The sequence below is a fragment of the Colletotrichum siamense genome, assembly GCF_013390195.1.
Source record: "Colletotrichum siamense strain Cg363 chromosome Unknown KSG_Cg363_contig08, whole genome shotgun sequence".
Classification (NCBI taxonomy): Eukaryota; Fungi; Ascomycota; class Sordariomycetes; order Glomerellales; family Glomerellaceae; genus Colletotrichum; species Colletotrichum siamense.
In genome coordinates this window covers 2,596,653-2,617,077 of record NW_023501021.1, presented here as the reverse complement: position 1 = coordinate 2,617,077, position 20,425 = coordinate 2,596,653, and the positions used below count along the sequence as shown (strand labels likewise).

General features: G+C 48.9%; 4 protein-coding genes across 4 annotated transcripts; 3 read left to right on the top strand and 1 right to left on the bottom strand.

Moving 5' to 3' along the window:
* Window positions 1–13,760: 13,760 nt before the first annotated feature.
* Window positions 13,761–14,742, top strand: RTA1-5 (Protein RTA1; the record flags this gene model as incomplete). Its single annotated transcript, XM_036644094.1, has 3 exons — window positions 13,761–13,923; window positions 13,981–14,229; window positions 14,279–14,742. 3 exons carry the CDS (start codon window positions 13,761–13,763, stop codon window positions 14,740–14,742), a joined length of 876 nt encoding a protein of 291 aa, XP_036490597.1.
* Window positions 14,743–15,256: 514 nt separating this feature from the next.
* Window positions 15,257–16,763, bottom strand: atnN-0 (Aspercryptin biosynthesis cluster-specific transcription regulator atnN; the record flags this gene model as incomplete). Its single annotated transcript, XM_036644093.1, has 2 exons — window positions 15,257–16,664; window positions 16,723–16,763. 2 exons carry the CDS (start codon window positions 16,761–16,763, stop codon window positions 15,257–15,259), a joined length of 1,449 nt encoding a protein of 482 aa, XP_036490591.1.
* Window positions 16,764–17,451: 688 nt separating this feature from the next.
* On the top strand, window positions 17,452–18,214 carry FCK1-0 (Bifunctional cytokinin biosynthesis protein; the record flags this gene model as incomplete). The annotated part of the gene is made up of 2 exons (XM_036644092.1): window positions 17,452–17,608; window positions 17,670–18,214. 2 exons carry the CDS (start codon window positions 17,452–17,454, stop codon window positions 18,212–18,214), a joined length of 702 nt encoding a protein of 233 aa, XP_036490598.1.
* Window positions 18,215–18,780: 566 nt separating this feature from the next.
* Window positions 18,781–20,317, top strand: CGCS363_v012242 (Uncharacterized protein; the record flags this gene model as incomplete). The annotated part of the gene is made up of 5 exons (XM_036644091.1): window positions 18,781–18,820; window positions 18,874–18,976; window positions 19,026–19,195; window positions 19,243–20,153; window positions 20,315–20,317. The coding sequence occupies 5 exons, from the start codon at window positions 18,781–18,783 to the stop codon at window positions 20,315–20,317; spliced, it is 1,227 nt and encodes a 408-aa protein (XP_036490599.1).
* Window positions 20,318–20,425: the final 108 nt, after the last annotated feature.

Below are 20,425 nucleotides of genomic sequence, written 5' to 3'. Positions count from 1 at the left end.
CAATGTAGAGGATACATGCCATTTGGATGCTGGGCATCAATCTGCAAATACGGTTGCTTCCTTGCGTTTTTTTCTCCCTCTCTCCCTCTTCCCTCGTTGACTGATTGCCTGGCTGGCGCTGGTACGCTAACGCTAAGGAAAAAACCGATGGCAGCGACCCAACCCCCGGACTGTGGATTTGCGACTGTGGATGTGCTTCGGGAAGGGCGGTGCAGGTTGCGTCTTCCCTGTCGAACTGTGCCTCTTTTTTAGGCCACTGTCGGTCGCTTGTGTTGTGCGCTGTGTTGTTCAACGGGCCAGGGAGGAAGGAACTGTTTTGCTGGGTTGGGTCCCGCCTTCTCTTTTCCCTTGACTTTCCCGGGAACTGCGTCCAGGGACAGACAGGTACGTACCCTTTCCTTCCATGTCTCTTCCATTCTCAGTCCCCCGTCCATCCACCTCCAGTTCCTCACAACCAGTTTGCGTCGGCCGCACCTTTCGACGACAGACAGTCCTGTCTGACCGGCATCGCCATAGAGAGAGTCAGGTACGTACACAAACAGGCAGATTTTCTGTGGTTCCTTTCAATTCTTGCTGCCCGGGAAGCTATTGTCCAAATTAATTCCCTATGATCCGGAATCATGACATTAATTGACATTCTGTACGCCCGCCCGACCGCACTCTGGGCTTGCTCGCCTCCCTCCCTCCCTGCCCGATCAGCTCGTCAGATACGTGGATGCATGGCACATCATGTACACGTACAGGAACACTTCCGAGTCCATGTCGTCTACGGATACATAGTGTGATAGTACGGCGCAGTAACCTCCCAACTGGGCAACCCTCCTAGCGCGCCGCCGCCCCCTTTGTCGTTGCGACCCGTTGGTTCCTTGGACAGCGTTGCAGGCGCAGAGAAGGACAAGACGTGGACGCCGCCGCCGCCGGTGTGTTGCGCGCGCGGGCAGCGGGATCTTCCTCCACTGGCCTGGGGGTTGATGTCCCAACTAGCAGTAGTCTCGACGGCCCATCAGAGATGGCGCGGGCACTGACTGTCCTGACTAGCCTGCTTTCGTGCTGGATCAGGATCAAAATCACTGACGAGTTTTCCCATCCCACCCGGCGATAACGACTGGCTTGTACTGGTTCCTGTGCCCGGCGGGCCGAATGTTGGATCGGTGTCTTTGAGCACGCGTAGAAGAACAAAAGTTTCGCACCTGATGAAGAATAACAAAGCATCAGCAAGCAACCTCAGTCATTGAACAGGGCAAGATGGGAAAGCAATTGGACCCCCAAAGCTTGTTGATAATCAACGACGCCGTACGCAATTGAAGCTGATTTGCAGGTACCCATCCTGCCACCCCCCACCACCCACAGTTGAGTCTGCGAGTGTGGCTCTACTGGCCGTCACTTCGGGCTGATTACGAGGGGTGAGCCTGTTTTGCCAAGGAAAATGACAGTGCGTCGCAGGCGGGCAGGCCAGGGCGTGTATTGACTCTTGAGGTGTGATGCAATGCAGAAGCAGCGGTATGCGCCGCAAAAGCCGGACAAACAAGGCGGACGAGTCGGAAGATGAGGATCCCATGAAGAAAGGAAAGAAAAGTGCTGACAGCACAGAAACCTTCGGACTGTTGCAGCTCCGTTCAAGACAGTACAGAGGCATCCCATCAACAAGCGTAAGAACAGGCCCAGCCGGCGAGGTTGGTAGGCAGCCGTTGGCAGTCTTCATCCTCAGCTCAGGCGCTGTACTTCTTCTCAAGACGTGGTAAGCCGCATCCAAGCGTAGGGCAGACCTGGCAGATCGCCCAGGCGCGCTTTCGTGTCGAGCGTGTCGTGGCATGGCGTCGGCAACTCCCTTTCGACTGACTGGCCTTTATCTTGCGCCGGACGTCCGAGCAAGAACAGCACAGATTAATTGACAACCGCAATGGCAACTCCCGGCGCGTTGGGGGTTCTGTATGTCTCGTTTGCCGGCGTTCACCTGCCACCACTTGTGTGCATGGGACTGGTTCATGAGATAAGGCCCTTGTCGGTTTTTTGGTTGTCGCCCAAGTGGCTTCATGGAGAAACAGTCAGATCTGAGGTTCTGTTTCACTAGGTCAAGGCCTCAACTGACTGACATCTCTTCACACATGAATGGAACCTGCAGATTCCTCTGGTCACAATAGTGTGCGAGTGCAACACCAAACATTCGTGTCGCAAAGGTTGGCGTGCTCAGGGGTGTACAGAAGACTCAGTGGAGGACTGTAGGCCGCACCCGTATTTTTTCTTTGCGTGGGGCAGTCATCAGCATACGACGCAGTCAACACGCGGGGGGACACGTCAAGTCGTCCCTCCCAGTGGCTGAGTCCTACCTAGCGTGGAACCGCGAAGCCGCAACCTTCTGGTTGGATTTGGCGGTGGGGAGGGGATGCCGGTCGGGAGGTACTGAAATGCTTGGTACCGTATTGCGGCATCGCAGACTTTGTGGTGCGCCCGAAAAAAGGACTGAAGACAGGCTCGGGAGCCCACCTCGAGCGTCCAGCTCGGGGATGCGGTACGTACCGGAACGAACGGCAGCCACTAATTGGTTTTCTTCTCTGCAAGTCGGACTTTCGAATGTTCGTCGAATTTGACGAGATGCTTCGCTCGACAGGCGGGACGGCGGGCTGACCGTTGTTGATTGCAGACGGAGCGGGCGGGCTCCGACTCGCCGTGGCGAACCGATGGGACGGCATGGGAGCCAATGGGGCGGCTGCAGAAGGAATAAACCAAGGTAAAAGATAGATTTCGACAATTTCACGACGAAATAAGGTGTCCCAAGGCAACGCTTTCGCTTGAATTGAGTTTGCTTGGCAATTGCAGAATGTCCACCAGACGGGATGGATGTTAATTTGTCTCCAATGTGTCAGGGCGCCCGGGAGGAGAGAGAGGAGCATCGCTCCTGACGTGAAATGGGAACTTTGTATGAAGTGGATGACAGATAAAGAGCCCATGGCAGTTGAGGCGATAGCGACCCAGGCCATACCTGCCATCGCCATCACCTGCCTTCCTTGAAAGTACCTTCCGTCTCGTTTGACAGTTCAATTGCCCGCGGGGAAAGGTGCGACGGGAGTGTCAGCAGCTACCTGATACAGCCGCACACCCTCGCGGTTGCCACAGGTAAAGAGCCAACAGTTAGCTGCTCGTCTCAGGGAAGGCGCGTTGGAAAACAGATGAACAGGTCAGGTCTTGCCCCAGCTGGCGAGACAAAGCTGAGGCACCTTAGCTGAGAAGGCACACATGGCAAGATGCCAGAGAGTTCTTTCCGTCTGAACGCGGTCCTGTCTGTCCTATGACGAAACAATCGCGATCGGGTAACTGTCGCGGATGTTCCAGCGTCGCTTCAGCGTTGGAGACTTTCACCCAAATACATTAAAACGGCCCGACGACTACCCATATTCATCCTCCATTTGTTCCAGGTTGACTCCGTTTGCCTTCCATTTCCGCCGCAACGTCGCCTGCCATCAACAACGGAGAACGAAACAGGCCCTTGGAACATGACGGCACCGGTCTACCGTTATTGACAAGCCTCCGCCGTGCGGTTCGGAGACGTCGAAATATCGACACCGGCCCGCCAGGAGGAGGGATTCTTCCGGACGATTCAATCCCAGACCATGCCAGAGACACCGAGATACCTTTTGTCATGGAGACAATCTGCCCGCCCAGCTGTGTCAAGTGAGCCAGGCACTCGTCATTCCTTTTCGCAGCTTTTTCCTTCCTTTCATCGTCGGCCGAAACACCGCATAACTTTGCTCGGAGTCCTTCCCAACTCGATAACGGCTGTCCCACTGTTGTACGGTCTCTTCCATGGTTTTTTTGGGCAATAGCATGAGATGGTCCGGCGCCAGCGTGCAGAACCACAGATTCCCGCTATGCTTGCGACCCTACCGGCTTTTAGATCTTGACCAGTGAGTGGATCGAATCCCCATCCCGATTCCCCGTTCTACCTGGCTGTGCCTGATGTTGGTGTCCACTTCCCTGTCCCCGGCTCACAAAGCCGCCAAGACTGCCATCCGGGATACAGACAATGTGGACATCCAGCATCGCACCAGCATGGGCAAAAGGTGCCGCCCCCGAGAGCAGACGGTGTGCGGGCTCCAGATATCAAGACCAGAGACCACATCGCCGCGCATAATATCGCTTCAATATCATCGCATCATACGCCATGACCATTCGCATTCCTGTTGTCTGTCTATCAGCCATCGGAGCCGACCCTTCTTCGCAGGCATCTCTTCAGGACACCTTCCGTTGCTCGGAAACCAGGCCCGACGAGATGGATGCCGACAAGAAACAAATCACCTTCAATTCCATCTTCCCAGACAATTCCGCAACTCCGGAGCCTCCTCTCCCATGACCCTTATCTCATCATCTCGGTCCGCGCTTGGCTTGGGGGCCTACCACTCTGTGCATCCGACAGAGGATCGCTAAGCAGATTGGCATCTCGCTCAGGTCCAGAATCAGAATTCGGCTGCACCAGCATTGTTGGATCTTCGATCGTCAATCCCCAATACCCATAGCACTTTAAGGCCGCTCCACCCCTGGCAAGTCAAAAGTGGTGCCCCCGAGTCGGCACCCCAAGAAACAACATCCACAGGCCCCTAGGTTATCCCACATTCCCACAATGCTTTTTATTCCGAACAAGATGGGCGCGAACGGCGACACCGCCAGCTGTTCATACACTGCGTCGTTTGGCTGGCGGTTGTGCGATCGCAACATTTTCTGTGCCTCCGAAGCCTTTCGGCTCTCTGTCAACAACACCTGGAATGTCGCTGGGGCGTACTGCAGGTCGTACAAGGTACGCTGCAGTCCTTCTTCGCTGTGCCTTGATACGGGGCCTGTTGTCCTGCAGCAGACTCGAAAATCTCGAAAATCACCTCCACTGTTATCTATCTTCGGAACGCCGTCTACAAGGCAAGCCTGCAGAAGGCGGCACAGCAGTGGATGGTGCTTGGGAAAACGCGCCAAGAAAAGCCAGGCACAGAACACCCAATGTCACCATACGCGTGTTTACGGATGCGCCCGGATAGATAGACCACACGGTTGTCAGCAAGCGGAACGAGGTCTCAGTGGAAAACGAACCGGACTCCCGGCGAGGGTCAATTGGGCCGCCCCATTTGTCAGTCCGCCCCCTGGTCTTCGGCCTGTTTGGCGAGCCCGGCCGCGGGATTGCAAATCAAAGCTCACCAAGCTCCCCTGCAGCGTTGTGCCCTTCTAGACGGGCACAGCGAGTGTTGGTCGGTCCCGGCTTTTGAGGACCAGCATGGGAATAGAGTGCAGCGGCCAACCAGTGTTGCCCGCTGGTGCTTCTTCTCTTTCTGCTCAACTCACCTTCCGATAGCACGCTTACGGATACAGTACACGCAGGCACCTACGACCCAAAGGAGAAGCATCAGGATTTGGCTGTTTACTCGCCCATGTGCTGCTGCAGCTCAACCTTGGAAGGGAAATTAGCAAAAGACCATCCAAGATGCCAAGTTGTGGTGTGGTGCTTCAAGAGGTGTGCCGCGAATCCCTGCAGAAAAGTTGCCTTAGCACCAAACTTAGAGACAGCTTGATATAGCCCCTGGCTCGCCCCTGGGCTGCCACTCACTGGCACCTAGCAAGCCTGGCCAAGCCGTATTTGGCCCTAGCAGCAATCATTCAGCTCTTCTGGTAGGGTGGACAGGCCCTGTCATCAGAGGAGCGTCATACTGTCATCGATCAAATCATCGTCTGTGCCACCTCTCCTTCTTGACTCGAGCGGCAGCCGGGCCTGAATTTTTGAGAGACAGACAAGACGCTAAACATTGATGAACACCCGCTGTGGGCAGATTAGGCCTCAGGGGCTCAAGTTCCAAACTTTTGTTTTGCTGTTTTTGTTGTTGTTGTCAGCTAATCATGCTAACCCAAGTAAGCTGTACTAGGTTCCTCGATTCTTTTTGATTTTTCAAGGTCCACGCAAGTTTCTTCTTTGCGTTCCCTCGAATCCTTTACGCCCAATTGTCATTATCATTCCCTCGGCTCGTCAGGCTGCAGAGGTACAGAATAATCGTACAGTAGAAAAACAGAGTCCAGAACAATCTCACTCCCCCACCTCTCCCGAATCAAACCCGCAAATAACGGGACGCGAACTCATTCTCGAGAGGTCAGCCCCTGGTTCGTCTCTATTAAAAAATCGACCAGGGCATCGCTGATGAATGACGCACTGGATGCTACCGCGTCGATGTACGTACCGCTTTAGGGCGCGCCATCTCCTTGAGGCCTGAGACATAGACCTTTTAGTGCCCCCTACAGCTACATGCCCAGAAAAGGATTAACATGCTAGCCAAGCTACGCTACTAGTTAATATACTTAAGTTTTGTAGTGAAATTAGTACTTTTTAAGTACCTATACTTCCACTAAAACTAGCTAATATTTATCTACTTTTTTTAATAGCTATAAGTTAACTTTATTCCTTAACCTAAATCCCCTACTTACTTACTTATAATACTACTATAATACTCCTACTTACTCTATATTAAATTAACCTTAAAAAATCCCTAAAAAATAAATAATATTTATAATAATAATATTATTAAGTTATTTAATAATTATAATAGTAACTTTAATATTACTAATAACTTTAAGGATCTTAATACCTCTATATAGTATTATATACTAATTAGCCTTAGTATTATTAATAACTCTCGCTAGCTACTTATTATAAAAAACCTTAATAAGATTAAAATAAACGTATTAATACTACTATAAGTATATTAGCTACTACCTCTACTTCTAAGTAAGTAAAATCTATTATTAGACCTCTAACTAGCTATTCTATATAATAATAACGCAGTATAGTATAACCTTTATAAACTTTACCTTCTATTAGGTATTTAGCGTAATAAAAAGCCTCTAAACTATACTAATAGTATACTATATTATAAACTTCTCACAAAATACTTTAAACGTAAAATATATCTACTTCTAAACCTCTTATTACTATAGATATAGTATAAATTTATTCCTAAATAGATAGCTAAGTAATAAATATATTAGACTAATAAGAAGTTAGAGATATATTAATATACCTATAATCCTACTAAAGTAATAAAAAACCCTACTTAAATATCTTACTAGCTTTAGCGTATAACTATAGTAGAAATATATATTTTTTTAAGTATACTTATCTATATAACTATCTATTAAGAGAGTACCCTCTATAACTACTAAATTAAGTATAACTACTACCCTCTCTACCTTATTAATTATTAGCTCTCTTATAATTACTTTAAATAGCTATATTATAACTTTTCTACTTATAACCTTATTACTAAGCCTCTCTATAATATATACTTAACGATATATAAAAAGGTTACCTACTAAAGCGATTAGCTATAGTTAATATTAATATAGCTATAGTTACTTAGCGCCTATATTACTATTAATAAGAGTATAGTTTACTATTAAGGCTACTACTTTAATATTTAGTATATATAAGGTAAGCTTATATTTATTAACTTTAAAATATAGGTTATAAAGGAGGTTAAGTATTTTTTTTAGTAAGCTTAGTATATAAATAAAGGTTTAGTAATCCCTCTACTTATATATTTACTAGTAGAAACTAAAAAGCTTACCCCTATAAGAGTAATTATTACCTATTTTATCTTATTACTACTAATACCCTTAAGCTAATATTAGTAATACTACCTTTTTATTAATAACTTATTTACTTTAATTAACCTATTTTAATACTTCTAGTACTATAATATTATTACTATAAGTATTATATATAACACTTAATATAGTAAGGTTAGCCTAATTCTTAGTAAGCTTAGAAGCTATAATAGTAAAGCTAAAAAGATACCTTAAGGCACTATTTATTATGAAATAACTAAGGATAGTATAGTTTACTAGCTTCTATTTAAAGATAGCTCTTCTGTTTTAATAGTAACTATAAGCTTTTATAACTTTAAGTATACCTTCTTTAGGTTTTAGAAAGAAGCTTTATAGTAGTATAACTTATATTAATATATTATAAGCTCTCTTTAAGATTTATAATACTATTATAAGTAAGTTATTAATTATATATATAAAAATACTACCCTTCCCTTAGTTTTACTATATATATAACTAATATATAAATATTATTAATATTAGCAATTAGTATAAAGCTAATAGCTACTATAGGTATTATATATACTATAGTAGCTACTAAGTACTAAATTTTAACTTTAACTTACTTATTAGTATTACTAATACTTACTTAGTTTTCTATAAAGCTTAATATAATACTTATATATATTATAGTAGTAGTAAATAATATACTTAGATATAGAAGTATTTTTAATAATACTTCTATAAAAAGATTATAATTATATATAGAGAAATAGTAATCTTAAGCTATAAATTTATTACTATAAAAAAAGAGCTTTCTACTTAGCTAAATTATAACTTATTAATATTACTAAAGAGGAAGTAGTATATATAGTATTCTTTAATATATAAGTATAAAGTACTTAGTAAAAAGGATATTAATACTTTATTTAGTAACTATAGAATAACCTCTAAATATAAATAATATAATATAATACTTTATAAATAAGAGTACTAAGATACTTAGTATACTAAAGAGGGAACTAAGTATAAGTAGCCTAGGTTAGAAAGGATCTATAGCTAAATATAACACTTCAATTAGACGCCTCTATAGCTATTACCTACACTATAAATATCTTTTACTAATATACTATAGAGTCTAATAGCCTCTGAGGGCCTCTACTAACTAGCTATACCTAATAGGATCTAAAAGGTCCATGTCTCAGGCCTTAAGGAGATGCCGCGCCATAATTATGGATCCCGGTTAATTATTTGGGCTCCTAAGACTTCCAAAGGTCCAAACACAGGCGGCTTCTTCGGAGAGAACGCCACGAGTGCCTAGCTCAGACATGTGCCTCCACGCCGCCCCCAGGACAGTTGAGGCTGTTATCAAAACCCGTCAAGCTCGAATATTGGTCTGCCATCAGGAAAACGGCTGCATGGCTAGCAACAACGGCAGCGGCGAGACATCGCGGGGGAGAGGCTGAGGATCGGCAGGTCGTCAGCGGCCAGCCGTACACCACACCGGGAATACGAGTACGCGCAGGCGACTGTGGCACAAGACAACAAGCTTACCGCCAGTCTCGCCGCATGTGTCTGCACGACGGACCCGGATCTACTGTCACGCCGTACCTGAGTGTTTCCAGGTGATTAAACTGCACAAGAATGGTTCTTGAGCCGCGCTTATTGGCCGAGCATCAAATCACCACCCATCGATCCACGGTAGCCATCGATTTCTCTCACAACCGGGATGCCGAACGATAAACATCAGCGCCCGTGTACCTCCTGAATGCTGCATGTCGGCAATGCCACGTTAGCCGCATCCGTGGGCGTAAGTACGACGGACGTGTCTCACATCAACCGGAGTTCAATGGGAAAGGGGACTTTGACAGCCAATCTGTCACTCTATTGTAAGCCAAAGCCTTGGAGCATCAAGACAGCTCTTGACATCCCAGCGTCTCGGGCCTAGGTATTGATTCCCAGAAACGGTCGCACTTTCCTTTTGGCAACTGCCGACAAGCCAAATGATACGGGGCAGACGACTGCAGCAATCCATCTTGGATGAGCCAAGTGGCGTGCGGTTCGGCTGGCTACAGACAGACGGATCTTCATGGAGGATCAGCAAATTGCACAAGAGTCGTCCATTCCGCGCGGAACCATTCAACAAGCCACCGAATGGCGCATGGCATCCCTGCTTCGGCTCGTTAATGTGGGGATGAGGTTCGGCCGGTTAGGAAGAGAAAAAAAAAAAGAAAAGAAAAAAAACCAGCGCCTGCTTTCCTGCATCACGGCTCAGCCGACGTTCACTGGCGAGAACTGAGCTTAACTCTAACTTCCACCGACGATTTGATTTCCTTTCCGGACTGATTAAGCTGTCGTGGCAAATGGCGAAAGGCTGGGGCTTGGTAGGGCCGGCAAGATCCAAACGATCATCGCGGTTGGTTCAGAGGAGGAAGCGTCATCTTCGAATCTATGGTTTCCAATGAGATGGTTTAGATCCGACCAGGACGGCCCAAATTCTCCGGGCGGACGGCCGGGTACCTTGCTCTGGACGGGGTATCGTGTTTCGAGGTCGCAATACCGGTTGGCGAGCAGCCGCTACGCGAGAACCAATCCCTGGGGTCATGCCCAAACGTATGCAATGGCAACCCTGTACGGGTACCGGCCGTTTTTTTCAGCCCCCATATTCCGTACTTCTTGCTCGCTCCGGGACATACAAAGCGAGTACCAGCTCGAACAATCTGCCATTTTTGCCTCCCATTTCCCATCCTTCTGTCGCGATAAGCACGCTAATAGCACGGCATGTCAGTGATCCGGCTCATTGCGAAATGGACTTGATTGGTTGTCGTAGCGTCTCGAGCATGGTGGTTATGCGGGTGTGTTGCTTGGCCTCGCCTGCCTGCTTATATCGCCCCTGATGGCGAGTTGTCAATAACCTCTAACCTCCTAGGCCACAGGCTTTGCCGCTGGGCTGCAAGTTGGGTAGCGAGGGGGGACTTGCTTGGTTGTTGAGCAATGAGCGCAGCTCCAGGGCTGCAGCTCATCATCTCTGAACCGTGGAAGGACCGCATTGGTGTCTTCATGTTGCATGCCTATCATTGACCTGTCGGTGTACGCATCCTCAGAGTACGATGGGGTATTCTCAGCAGAGTCGGGGGATTTCAACATTCCGGACCGTCAAGGTGTGTTGTCTCCTGAGTTGAGAGTGGTGGTGACTTGTCTCCGATGGTCTGATATTTGTCCGAGCGGCACATACCCAGGAGGATCACGGCAGGCCGGGCTACGTCTCGCTAGGAGATTATAGGAGCTGCGCAGGGTTTGAGCCGAAAAACGTGGTCGAATCGTTGAAGATGAACGCGCCGAGTCGTCGCTTGACTGCCTCCGGCGTTGTCGTCTAACCATGTTGAGAGCAGCTGGTAACACAAGCTTTTCGATTCCCGTCTTGGGAAGGACGGAGTTGGAAGTATTACCATTCCGAGTGAGTGGTAGATTAGTGACAACAGCACAGTTTCCCTGGTATCATTACCCTCATGTCACTATTGTGTCAGAAAAATGGTTGCTACTGCCCAGGACCACGACTATCTGTGCTTTACTATGACGTGCCAAACGTGGGAGCAATCTCTGAGGAGAATTTGCTAGTTCAGGTAGACGTTGTGGGTAACCTTTTTCGGTCTCATCTCTTCTAGCGTTGCGGCATGCCATGCGATCTCGCTCGGACGGTGCGTGACGGCCTTCAATGCCGTCCAGATAACCTGTGCGGCTGTCGTCCCATCGTGAGATCGACATTGCATGTCTGTGTGCGGAATATGTAGGATCAAAGTCTCTTGGACGTATTGTATGAGTCTGTGTGCTTGTTTAATATTGTTGCTGGTTTGAATCAACATCGGGTCAATGGCTTCGGCTCAGATGCTTCGGAAACCTCGCTTTTAGAGAAAACTCTAGAATTTTCCTGGAGAAGATCCAACGACGCAAACGTTGAGGGGACTTTACCTTTTCCAGGTCCACCAACTTGAAATAGAAAGCTCCCTTATGACCACGGCTTGTATTCCCGGTCATCTGATTCATGGCCGTCTAGTTTTGGGAAGCGTTTCTGACTCGGTTATGTGTCAGTTCTTTATTCTTTATCTCCGAGGACATCAGGTTCAAGTTTGAATAACACCAGCTTGGTGAAGAGAGGGAGATCTGTACAGGTGCGAACATATGGCATTCAAGCTCTGTACGATGATACGAAGAGGGGGAGCAATATTGGCTCTCGAATGAGCGAGAGAGACTCTGCCGCCGCACAAGAGTGTTGTCGCCCGCTGTTTGGACAACGAGATGCCGTGGACAGGTAACTCAGTAAAGCTTGATCATCTCCACGGCCCCAAATCCCCTCTCCTGACCCAAGAAACTCCCAGTCACGTTAACATAGCCCGCGTAAACCGTGTCACTAAGTTATCTTGAAACACATATCTTCTGATCACTTCGCAACGACTGGACTTCTAGCACGTCGCCGTTCTCAGATTTGAGTGTCCAATTCTGAGGGTAAGTGATGTTGGGCTTGGCCGAGGTCCACGGGCCACAGCCACTGCCGCCGGCTTCCATGTTGAAGGTGATCACATACTGCGACTACTCGCCATCTCTGACGGTTGCGGAGCGGTAGGTGTCGAGAGACGGGCTGGAGATTAAGTCGCTTGCCGTGGATCCCACGCCGCAGGTGCTGACTGACACTGTGAATTCAGGGGCGGCGGCGAGGGAGGTGTTTTGAGGGGTGGCGTATTGGAGATTGTTCCAGTATTCGAAGGAATCCAGTCCCAGAAGAGAAGACTTGCAGACATTGCCCAGAACGTGAGATAGGGCGAGGTATTGGGAGCCCGAGGTGGTTGTTAGAAAGGGGCTGGTCCAAGGAGCCGGTGGTCTGGTCCGAGAAGAGGTTGTGCAAGGACGAGATTCGAGTCTTGGGTATCACGTCAGTGCGTGCCTTGCCAGACGGGCTTTATTTTGTAGTAGTATTACGTTCAGATACGTTGAGTGAACATTTGGTCTGAACATCTCCGCAGCATCGCCGCCGAGAATCACGGACAGAATCAAGATCCAGGACATTGTGATGTAGGGAAGTTAGGGACCGTTGTAATACTCAAATTTCAATGTAGTGATTTTATCCAAGCTAACAGCGCAGGCCTAATTCTTTCTTTATACTTGCTCCTTATATGTAAGGGCATGCCTTACATTGAGAGTGGTCCCAAGACACTGGTCCAGGTTTTCCTGCCCTGCAGACATTGACCGTCCGCTTCAGCTCTTAATAGAGGCCAGACACTCATGCAAACCGGGCATGGATACCCTTAACTTAAAGTATGAAACATGGCGGAGTTGTGAGCTCACATTCGTAGTTGTCCGGACTCATCCGCCGCAGGGCCTTTCCCCGGTCCCTTTCTCTCGCGGTTTTGAGCAGGTCGCGCAGTTAACTTACGATCCAGACCCTTCTTTTCGGGCCCGAATCTGGAGGATCGGGACCAGTATCATGATGGCAGGCATTCATGGCTCTGCGATGCTACTAACTTGTTTCTGTAGACAAGGGCAGCATTGCAACACCACGAGATCTCTGCTTCCGGGGGGACGTGTTGTTCCCCGCGCAACTCAATTAGGCCACGAAGACCACTCAGGGGCCGAACGGATAGATTGACTTCATTGTAGCTAAGATTGACTGTGGCTGTCATCCCAAGTTGTCTTTCAGCTGATCATGGGTTCGTGGACAGGATGTTCTGGCAGGGGGGCTCAACGTTGCTGGGCTGCAGACCCTCATGCGACAACAAGCCAGATATTCGTCATCTCCAAGCCACAACAGAGTCCGGGAGCATTCAATAAGAGGCGGCAGCTTCAGGATTTTACATACATGCGCGCGGCTTGACTGCGCATTTTCTCGTGTTCATGTTTTTGGCGCCGGCTCGGGCTGTGCATAAGCACCGAGGCGTGTTAAAGAGGAAAGAAAGTCCCGAGCACCGTCCTACCATCAACTTCAAGCATATTTCTGCAATTTGGCATAGTAGACCCAGTAAGAATCTTGGAAAGGTCCAGGCTCACAATTTAAGTCTAATCCCACGGTGGAGTATAAACGATGCTATGCTCCCAGTATCCCCGCTGAAGTATGTTGCCATAGTAGCTATCCAGCCAGCCATCAATAATCAATATCAAGACAAAGAGAACAGTAAAGAACGACAAGGACGACAATCAAGATGTCAGAAATGCAGAAGCCTCCTTCAAAATATCATTATGATCCCTCGCTCGCTGCTGCAATCACATTCGCCGCCTTATTCGGCATCAGCAGCGTCCTCCATGTCTTCCAAACCATCCGTGCGAGAACATGGTATTTCATCCCATTCGTCGTGGGCTCCATTTGTAAGAATTCATCTTCGTGATTATGTTGCAGAGATTGTTTGGTTGACATTTCCACAGTCCAGGTAGTTGGGTACTCAGCCCGAGCAGTCAACGCAGCCGAGACTCCGGACTGGTCGCAGATACCCTTCATCATCCAAACCCTTGGGCCGCTACTCGCCCCGGCGCTGTATGCTGCCTCTATCTACATGCTGCTAGGTCGCATCATCAGCTCTCTCCGTGCCGAGCATCTGTCTTTCATACCCGTGAGATGGTTGACTAAAATCTTCGTGTTCGGGGATGTGCTCTCCTTCGCTTTCCAGTGTATAGGTCAGTCTTCCGGTATTCGCGATAGAAATTTCATTCTGACTTGTCGTAGGAGGAGGCATTCTTTCCGGCGCAGACGACAAAAGCGGGATCGATCGCGGCCAGGACATGATCCTCGTTGGCCTCGGCATCCAAATCCTCTTCTTCGCATGCTTCATGGCGTCGATCTCCGTCTTCCACTACCGCATCCTGCGACAACCAACGACGCTCAGTCTTGCAGGGGTTAGGCCCTGGAAGGAATACATCTTGGTGCTTTACTTCACCTCCTTGCTCATTCTCGTTCGGTCCATTTTCAGGGTTGCCGAGTTTGCAGAGGGGCAGACGGGTTCGCTGCAGAGCAATGAGGTGTACCTTTACTGCTTGGACACCGCCCTGATGTTTCTGTGCTCGGGGGCCTTTAATGTGTGGTTTCCCGGTCGCGTTGTGTCGTCTTCTGTTGATAAAGACGTGGACGACCTGAGGCTTTCTGAAATTTCCGAGCAGCTGAATCACAGGGCTCATCAGCAAGGCGTGTGAACACCGGAAGAGGCTTGGATATCATGGCAAAACTCAACGATGTATAACTGACGATTTTCCCTACGGACTTTGAGACACATATCCCCCTTGAATAGATAACTGTTGATCGCCAATATGTAGAGATCCATGGATGTGTTAGTATTGTAGATGTTGGTAATATAGAGAGTTTACTATCCGGGCGGATACTTCGAGCTATCCGGGCGGGTAGTAGGTATAGACGATAATAAGGATAACAACGAAGACAATAGTGACAACGATAGGAACAGGGACGATAGGAGCGACAGGGACGACAGGGATATTAAGTTATTAGTATAAAATAAACTATTTGACTTATTATAATAGTCATCCGACCAATTAGCCAGAAGTATCCGCCCGGATAGCAAAACTCAACATAAAACTTGCCAATTATCAAGTGTTCACCCGGTCAACCGCTGAAGTAATTCAAACGTTTGCAGCTCTATGAGATGATCCTTATACACTACCAACGTAAGCGTCATCGTCGTGGCTACTCGTCCTATCCACATAAGCCTCTTTCTTCCAACGAGATTACTTCTCTGGCCATCTGTGCCGACAAGGACGTGTCCCAAATGCCTTCCTCGTGGAGTCCTGTGGTGACAAGCTCAACGGCCTGTCTCCTGAGAATTGGCACTCGACAATTCATGGCTGTGTAATAAAGCGGCGGGATTAGACCCATTTGAGCAGAGTAACTGAACCGCTGAGTGCAGTGCCTCGATGTTTCATGATTTAGTGGTACGGGTAACATGGCCTCCAGGATATCTTTTATCGCCGACAAAATGAAGACAAAGTTGTCTGTGTAGCGGTCGAAGATCGATTCGTCCGTTGGATAGAGACTGGTTTCGACAATGATGAAAGCCATCTCGCGATACACCGGTAGGTAGCTGTAGGCAACTTTGTCTTGATCCCCAATAAAAGGCCACATTTTCTTGGTGTAGGTACCGAAGGTCTTTGACCAGAATGCGAGGTCATTCCTAAGACGTTTCTGACTACCGAGCAGGTCGAACGTTGTGGCTGAATTGTAGCTACTTTGTCGACTCTGTTCTTCTAGTGCGTAAGATCGAAATAAAAGTCTATCCATGCTCTGACGGGCATGAAGGATATCTCGAAAAGCAGTGGGCACTTGGGTATCATGCCAAGAGGGAAGTTTTCGAGAGTAGTGACCCTGGGAAGAGTTTGTTTTGAGGAGAGTTGTCTGGATATCGAGCCAAGCCAGGGTTTCGGCGAGAGACTCATCGGCACAGTCTCGAAATGACCTCGACCCGCTCGAAAGACCTGGAGTGAGAAGGTCCAAAAGTTGAAGGCCGTGCCGGAAGTGAACGTAACCATCTTCATAACGCTCCTGCAGGAATTCTAAATAGATGAATATGATGCAAACAACAAGAGAAATGCGCACGGATTCCGGGCGTCTGTTGCATAATTGAGGTCGAAGCAGACCAATCGCCTTGTTGTAGTACTGCAAGGCCAACCGCTTTTGGGTAGTGATATTGGATAACTCGGAGTCCTCCGATTCGACTTTGCAGCAACACGCATTCGCAATCTCCATCCTGTGGGCGGCACCGAGCGCTAGCACAGCATATAATACCGCTGGCTCCGTTGAGCTCGCCTGAAGCACCAGGGTTTCCCAGAACAGAGCACATGTGAAGACCCCGGGTAGCTTGCCGGTGGTACGGCGAGCGAACCACTCAAATTGCCTGTGCTCGTCATGACTGAGGCTCAAGGCACCAGCACGTGTATCATGACGCGAGATTGAGGATGGTTGTGCCAAGGGATGTGCTGCGTGACTGGATGCAAGGGAACGGCGCCCGCCTCCGCCGCCCCAAATGCCGTACCCATCGCAGGTTCTGCCCGTAGACAAGCATCTTTGGCAAGCTGGCCTGTTCTCATCACATTTGACTCTTCGGATTCTGTGAGACATTTAAGTCATGGTCCGGCGTTTTATGAGCCCTTCCGAGGGGGACTTACTTGCAGGTCTTGCAGCCAGACTTGACCCGAGATATTGACATCCTGGCTGTTGGCTTTCTCGATCGATTTCGGCCTGTATTCATAACTGTACATCGACACAAACCACTGATGATAAAAGTGACATGACGGGTGGCGCTTTCGGGATTATAGTAGACCAACGAAAAGTCTCCGTCAAATTCAGGAGTGAAAAGAAAAAGAGACACGAAGTTCTCCCCCTTCACTTGGTAAGTTCGGCGGAAATGCCCCTGTGCTAACCCAGAGAGTCATGGGCGAGTCAAGATTCTCCCGCTTACTTCTCATTGGCTGGCTCGCAATTGTCGCCTTAGGATTGGTTCATCTCTTTAAACAACGGTATCCAGGATCGTGGGACTGCTCCTTCCCTACACCACCCGACAGGGATCACGAGTCTGATGCAATGACATCGCATCAACATGTGCGACTACGCCTTTCGTGAGGTGGCCTTGTGCGCCACTCCAGGGTGGGCTACGGGACATCACAGTTGAATTTGATCAGAACTAGGCACTTAGGGCTCGCTCTGCTATGGGTAAGCCCCAGCTTTCTGAGAGTCTCCTGGCCCGAACTCATCCGTCTACTATTAAGAGGCCGCTGTTGCTTCTTCCACATCCCGATATCCTCACGTTTTTATTTATCTTTCCTCAGTGACCACTCACTCACCTACTTTCTTCCTCTCTTTCTTCTACATCAGTGGTTTACTGGGAAGCAAGCAAGATGTCAGTCGCTAGCATAGAGAATCGCCTCAACCTTGATGCCCCCAAACGAACGAAAATATGTGTATACTGCGGCTCGTCTACGGGTTATAGCCCAAAGCACATGGAAGCCGCTCGCAAGCTCGCTCAGTTGATGGCTGCCAAAAACTTTGATCTGGGTAAGAAAGAGGCGCTCAATCTCAAAAATGCATCATCAAAATGCTTACGAGACTCATCTAGTCTACGGAGGTAGCACAGTCGGACTCATGGGCGAGTTGGCCAAAACCCTCGTGTCCATTTCCGGACCGGAAGCAGTCCATGGCATCATCCCCGAGCCTCTGGTCAAGTTTGAGCGCGACGATAGCTACCGCAGCATGTGTGCCGAGAAGAAGATGCCCATCCCGGACAAGATGACATATGGCCGCACCACAGTTGTGAAAGATATGCATACCCGTAAGCGTATGATGGCCGAGGAAGTTTTTGCGGGTGGTCCAGGATCCGGCTTCATTGCGCTCTCGGGAGGATACGGGACTATTGAGGAAATTCTTGAAGCTGCCACATGGGTTCAGTTGGGTATTCACTCACGGGGTGTTTGTCTTCTGAATATCGATGGATTCCTCGATGGAATTTTGAAGTGGGTTAAACAGGCTGTAGAGGAGCAGTTCATACGCCCAACCAATTCTGCTATCATCGTGACGGTGCAGACGCCCGAGGACGCCATTGACGCACTCCTACATTACCGAGTTCCAACATCCATATTGCAACTTGATTGGAGTCGAATCTGAGCTGATCCTAGATGAGAACTCTCGGCTTTGGCTATCCTGAGTATCATAGACACAATAGAAACTCCCTACTCAAATGCGCAGACTTCGCCGAGAGGACTGTGACTTCCAATCTCGAGGATGCAGAAGGTACATCCAGAACTCAGATCCAACTTTACAAAGTTCATAGGCACGTGCTTCATGTACAAGAGAGTACCGAAGGCGGGCACAAAGCTTTGCTGGATCTCTTCGATTCCTTGGAGGGCGGGGTTCTTAGTGAACTGCAGCTGTGCGTCCTTGGAGAAGATCTCCGGTTCCATGGATACCAAGAATAGGCCCACCAGCAAGGGCTGTGAGGAGGGATAAAGCCAATGTAGTGCCGCTGCCATCCCAGCCTGCGGCGTCATGACAATAATTCCGTAATGGGTGTCCGGGAGCTAGGCTATGCCTGCGGAGGCTTACCATTGGTTTTCCGCCTGATGAAGCCCTAACCAAGTATTCGTACTTAAGTCGAACTTTCCGGGCTCTCCCTTTTGTGCCACACCGACCTTCCATCTCTATAACTTCCACCAAGCCTTGACACTGCGAACATGGCTCCAAAGAACCGCATCATCATTGACACAGACCCGGGTTAGTGAACATTCTGAATGCTGTGATCAGAGTTCTGAGTCTCTTCTTGATAGGTGTCGACGACGTGCTTGCCATTCTTCAAGCACTTTCGTCATCTCCAGAGGATCTGGAGGTGGTCTTGTTGTCCGTCACTTACGGCAACGTTCCTGTCACCAGGTGAGTGATCATTCTGATGCCAATCGCTCGACTTTTGCTAACCAAACAGTTGCCTTCGCAATGTCGTCGCTATCTTCCACGTTCTCGAGAAGGAGATGGCATGGCGGGAGGCCAACGGCAAACACTTGGGTTTTGATGCGCTCAAGGCGTTCAAGCCGCTCGTCGCAGTCGGTGCAGCGCATCCGCTTGAGGAAGACGAGCTTGCTGCAGACCATTTCCGTGAGTAATGAAGTCAGAGTACCGAACAATTGCTGAACAACTTACAGATGGTGCTGATGGTCTTCATGGTGTCCACACTGAGCATCCTCATCTCACTCCAGGGGAGAGTTGGGACGCCGCCTTCCATGGAGATCAGCAGAACTTCTCATCTTCGCTGTTCATCCCATCCAGAGAGCCCGCCTACAAAGAGATTCTCCGCTTGTTGCGTGAGAGCCCTCCTAACTCCATCACAATCGCTGCCATCGGACCGTTGACCAATCTAGCGCTGGCGGCCGCCGAAGATGTAGACACTTTCCTTCGCGTCAAGGAAGTTGTCGTTATGGGAGGGGCAATTGACTTGCCAGGCAACATCACGCCGATGGCTGAGTTCAATACTTATGCAGATCCAGCTGCAACGGCCCGAGTCTTCGCCCTGACATCGCCTTCTCCCAAATCCACGATGCCGCTCGCAGCTTCGCTACCTCCATACCCGAAGGATGTGAAAGGCAAGCTCAAGCTGACTTTGTTTCCTTTGGACATCACGACCCCGCACCGCCTCTTCAGACGGCACTTCGCAGAGAAAATCACACCTCTATTGGCGAGCGGGAGCCCCTTGGCGCAGTGGACCGAGCACTTCATGTCCAAAACTTTCGACAAGATCGACTCAATGAAGGGGCCAAACAGCACCTCCGATGCTGGTCTTCAACTGCATGATCCCATGACCATCTGGTACATCCTGACTAAAGAAGACACACGCTGGAAGTCTAAGCCCATACCTGAGGACATCCACGTAGAAGCCTCCGGTCAGTGGACACGTGGGATGCACGTGGTGGATCGCAGAGGGTTCAGAAAGACGATGCCAAAGGCGGACAACCCTGACGGCTTGGTCATGAACGAAATGTTGGAAGACAACGGCGGTTGGCTTGCAGCTGGCAAAGGAAATCGGATTAACAGGATCATTCAGTCTCCGGGAAAGGATGTACTTGGTGGGGTCTTGATAGACAATATATTTGGCTCGGGTTGAAGGGAAGTCAAAGGGATTTTGCTTGCTGAGCGGAAGGCGTCACAGGTGGTTGGATCCTCTGGGCTGATAATTTCAGGGGTGGAAGAGATTGCAAAAACGTCGTTGCTAAGGAGAAGTAAGTTCAAGGTTCGGCTTCGATTCTCAATCATGTGACGCCTACCGTAAGACAAAAGGGTCGTGGGCATCCACAGTGCGGCAGGTCTGTCCTCCTAGCTCTGATACTCGGA